The following is a 4548-nucleotide window of genomic DNA, read 5'->3' on the forward strand; positions in this document are numbered from 1 at the left end:
GCTGTTTCTTTGCTGATTTTTGTTTAGTTGATTTTTCCAGTGGTGTCAGTGGGGTATTAAAGTCCCCTACTTTGACTGTATTGCTATCAATCTCTCCCTTGATATCTTCCAGGAGTTGTTTTATGTATTTGGGTGCTCCTGTATTGGGTGCATATGCGTTTACCAGAGTTATATCTTCTTGTTAAATTGCTCCCTTTAGTATTATGTAGTGGTCTTCCTTATCTCTTGTTATGGCCTTTCCTTTGAGGTCTATTTTGTCAGATATAAGTATCGCAACCCCAGCTTTTTTCTCATTTCCATTTGCCTGAAAAATGTTTTTTCCATCCCTTCACTCCAAGTCTGTGTGAATCCATTGTTCTGAGGTGGGTCTCTTGCAGACAGCAAATATATGGGTCATGTTTTCTTATCCATTCAGCTACCCTATGTCTTTTGATTTGTGCATTTAATCCATTTACTTTTAATGTTATTATTGATAAGTACATGCTTGTTGTCATATTTTTCCTTAATGTTTGTGTTTCTTGTTGCCTTTCTGTTTCTTCTTTTTACAGCAGTAGCTTTAGCATTTTTTTCATTGCTGGTTTGGTAGTGATAAACTCTCTTAGCCCTTTTTTGTCTGTGAAGCTCCTGATTCCACCTTCAATTTTGAATGATAGCCTTGCTGGTTATAGTATCCTTGGGTTCATTCCCTTGCTTTGCATCACTTTGTAAATTTCCTTCCATTCCATTCTGGCCTGCATTGTTTCTGTTGCGAAATCCATTGATATTCTAATAGGAAAACCCTTGCAGGTAACTTTCTGTCTCTCTCTGGCAGCCTTTAAGATTCTTACTTTGTCATTGGTATTTGCCAATTTAATTATGGTGTGTCTTGGTGTAGGTCTTTTAGGGTTCATCTTGTTTGGGACTCTATGTGCTTCTTGGATTTGCATTGTTTTTTTCTTGCCAATATCAGGGAAGTTTTCTGTCATTATTTCTTCAAACAGGTTTTCTATTCCTTGCTTCTCTTCCTCTCCTTCTGATATCCTTATTATGCGAATATTGATTAGTTTTGTGTTGTCCCAAAGCTCCCTTAAGCTCTCCTCTTGCTTTTTAAGTCTTCTTTCCAATTGCTGCTGTGTTTGTGTGTTTTTTCCTACCTTGTCTTCTAATTCGCTGATGCCGTCCTCAGCCTCTTCTGGTCTACTGTTTAAGCCTTCCATTATGTTCTTTATTGCAGCTATGTCGTTCTTCATCTCCTCTTGGTTCCTTTACATGTTGGCGACATTCTCATTCAGCTCCTTATAATTCTCATTGAGTTGTGTATATTTGTCATCAAGCCATTTAAACATCCTTATAACCGTTACTCTGAATTCTTTCTCTGATAAGCTGCTAGCCTCAATTTCATTTAACTCCCTTTCTGGTGATTCCTCTTTTTCTTTCCTTTGGGGATTGTTTTTTTTTTTTGTCTTCCCATATTTTCCTGTAATATTTTAATTGTAGATCCAATTGCTTTGCTACCCAGGTTCTTTTGGGGATGGTGCTACTGGTGTAATCTCTCAGTTCTCCTGGGCTTGGTAATCTAGTGTGGCTCCCTACTTGAGGTATTTGTGTTCTCTTGTTGTAGGCCTTTGAGCTTGAGATGCACAACTGCAGTGTCTAGAAGTCAGCAGCTGTGGAGGGGAGTGTCCCATTTTTTGCTGTCTTGCACCCTTAATTGAAATCATGTGTGCCCAATGGGGACTCACAGTGGCACCCAGGAACCGTCTGTTGGGGTGATGGGGCTCAGGGTCCTGCACTCTGGAAAGGCATTGCTGTGGTGTCCAGAGTTCTGTAGTTGTGGGGTGGGCAGACTCACTTTTGCTGCTGCACCCACTCCCAGTGGAGGCCCACAGGTGCACCTGAAGTACGTTTGCCTGAGAGGCACACTGAAGCACTCTGAAGGGCCCTGGCAGTGTAGCCATGTAATTGAGGTGCCTGTGGGCAGGTATCCAGGATGAGTGAATTCAGAATTTCTACTGTTGCGGGGGGTGAGTGCACCCTCCAAGATCACACCCAGGGAGAGCTCACAGTGTCTCCCACGAGCGCCCTGTGGGTAAATGTGTTCAGGGTGCCTGGCTGTTGGAAATTCGCATCTGTGGAGGTGTGTTTCCTGGCGCAGAGCTCTGACGCACTCTCAGGGGTCCTAGCACTGAGGTTGAGCAGCTGGGTTGAATGTGGGAAGTTACTCAGGAAGAGGGAATTCAGAATGTCTACTGTGGGGCAGTGCGCCCTTGTCTGTGCTTTATCATAGCCAGCAGAGTCTCACAGCTGCTCCCCCAGTGTGCTGTGGGTAGATGGGCTCAGGGGTCCTGCTCCTTGTAGATGCGCATCTGTGGAGGTGTCTTTGCCTGATCAGGACTCTGACACACTCTGAGGGGCCCTGGCACTGACGTTGCACAGCTGAGGTGTCCCTGCGCAGTTATTCAGGAAGAGGGAGTTCAGAATTTCTACTGCAGGCCCAAGCGCCCTTGTCTATACAAAACCACACGCATGGAGGCTCCCAGTGGCTCCCAGGCACTGCCTATGGAGTGGTTTGCCCTGGATGTCTGCATGCGCTGGAAACACTTGAATGTTTTGTCTGGATTTCTGCCACTGGGGAGGAGAAGGTTGCACTTACTGCTGCAGGGGTGGTGCAACACTGGAGGTGGAGGTCCCAGGTTCTGTGGGTCTGTGGGTGAAGCAGCAGGATTTTGGCTGGAGTGGCTGCTGGGTTGCAGCGCAGTTCCAAGGCCTGTCAGGTTGGTGGTGCTGATGAGTTCTTAAAAAAGGCTGTTCTCCCCTTCAAGATGGTATGGGCTCCATGGTGCAGTCCACAGTCCAGGGAGTGCCTGCAACAGTGGTAGTCTCTCCTTGTCTAAGAGAGCCTGGTCTGCCAGCCTCTACTGCTCCTACAGGGCTTTAACTGTCCCTTACTCACACACACACACACACCACACAAATCCACACACTCTCCTTTCATCCCCTCACTCACTCACTTCCTCTCCCTCACCTCCGTCCTGCCAGCCACCATCTTCTGAAATCCCCCTTCTCTTTCTTAAAGGGAAGGAAGTTCTACTTCAAATGTAATTTAGAATAGGACCCAGCTCTCTGATTTATGCAAAGGACATAAATTCACAAATGTGCCTGGATACTTCTTTATTCAGAAGTGATTGTATGCAGCTGCTGTTTCTGGCAAAATTAAAAGACAGTGGAGGTGGAAGTGACTGGATCATAAAGCAATCATTTTTCCTTCATTAAGTCCATCAGGTCACCTTCTATTCCCCTCTCACTCAGCTCATCCAAAATGTAGAACCAATGAACGATCTTCTCAGTGGTGACCACCACGACTTGGACCCTGTGGGCATCGTCGCACAGCTGGCACCCGATGGAAGATGACACCACGACATCAAGGTTCTGGTAGGTACCCCTGACATTCCTGTGGTGGTGGCCTGAGAACACAGCTTTCATACCTGCTTTGGCGAACTTGTCTGCCATCTCCTTCTGCACGGTCTTGGTGAAGTAGTCATCGTCCTCGTTGATGCTTTGGAGGAAGAGGGGGATGTGCTGGAAGACGATGGTGTGCTGGCACTTCTGCTGCCCCACCACGCTCAGCTGCTGGTCCAGCCACTGGTCCTGGGCCTTCTTCAGGGCAGGGCACCTGGAGGCATGGTACAGAAAGTGGGAGTTGAGGATGAGGAACAGGATGCCCCCGACCCAGAAGCTGAAATAGTTGTCTCCCCATGTCTCCTGGAACTCTGCAATGGTCTCGGGTGTGGGGACATTGCCCGCATCGTGGTTGCCACTGACCAGGACCAGCAGGATGTCGCTGTCCATATTTCTGAGCACCCGCTGCAGGTCCTTCGTCTGCTCCTTCCGCCAGGGCATCCCTGGCATGGCATGGATGAGGTCCCCACGCAGAACAAAGAATCTGGGCTTGGGGTTCAGCTTGTTGATGGCCTGAATGGCTTGCTCAGTTAGATGGATCTCCTGCCCCCACTCATCTCCACCATTGTCATAGTCCCCAGTGGACCAGGCCTTAATCAGTCCAAATTGTGGGTCTGCACCCTGGATGAAGTAGAATGGGCCTTTCCATTCCCTTTCCCTGTGTATTCACCAAACCTTGCTCCTTCAGATTACCACTTGTTCCAATCGATGGCACACACACTTTCTGAACAGCACTTCAAAACATACGAAGAAATGGAAAACTGGGTCTCCGAATGGTTTGCCTCAAAACAAGAAAAGTTCTATTGGGACAGTATCCACAAATTCCCTGCAGGAAACGCATCCAGGGTCCTTCCCCGGGCTCTGTGGAAAACACCTCCAGCCTCTACTGCGGACATGGCGAGTGAGTTCCTGGTCCCACCTGGGTACACTGCGTGGGAGGGAGCGGCGCGACTCCTCACCACCCAACTGCCGGCAGGGCCTGGCCTGCTGGGAGCAGAACCTGTAACACGTTTTTAATAAAAGTATATATATATATATATATATATATATATATATATATATATATATATGAGTTTAAAACAATCATGTGTTTCAGCTAAAATCGAAGCT

The 4548-nt window shown here is 47.3% G+C and overlaps 1 protein-coding gene across 2 annotated transcripts; it reads right to left on the reverse strand.

Moving 5' to 3' along the window:
• Positions 1-3234: 3234 nt before the first annotated feature.
• On the reverse strand, positions 3235-4334 carry LOC308239847 (serine/threonine-protein phosphatase CPPED1-like; the record flags this gene model as incomplete). Of its 2 annotated transcripts, XM_080652706.1 has the most annotated exons (3): positions 3235-3464; positions 3882-4096; positions 4258-4334. In XM_080652706.1, the coding sequence occupies 3 exons, from the start codon at positions 4332-4334 to the stop codon at positions 3235-3237; spliced, it is 522 nt and encodes a 173-aa protein (XP_080508832.1). The 2 variants fall into 2 exon arrangements, with proteins under 2 accessions (XP_080508832.1, XP_080508831.1); XM_080652705.1 differs by having other exon boundaries at positions 3235-4096.
• Positions 4335-4548: the final 214 nt, after the last annotated feature.

This window comes from Plecotus auritus, assembly GCF_963455305.1.
Source record: "Plecotus auritus genome assembly, chromosome: X".
In the NCBI taxonomy this organism is placed as follows: domain Eukaryota; kingdom Metazoa; phylum Chordata; class Mammalia; order Chiroptera; family Vespertilionidae; genus Plecotus; species Plecotus auritus.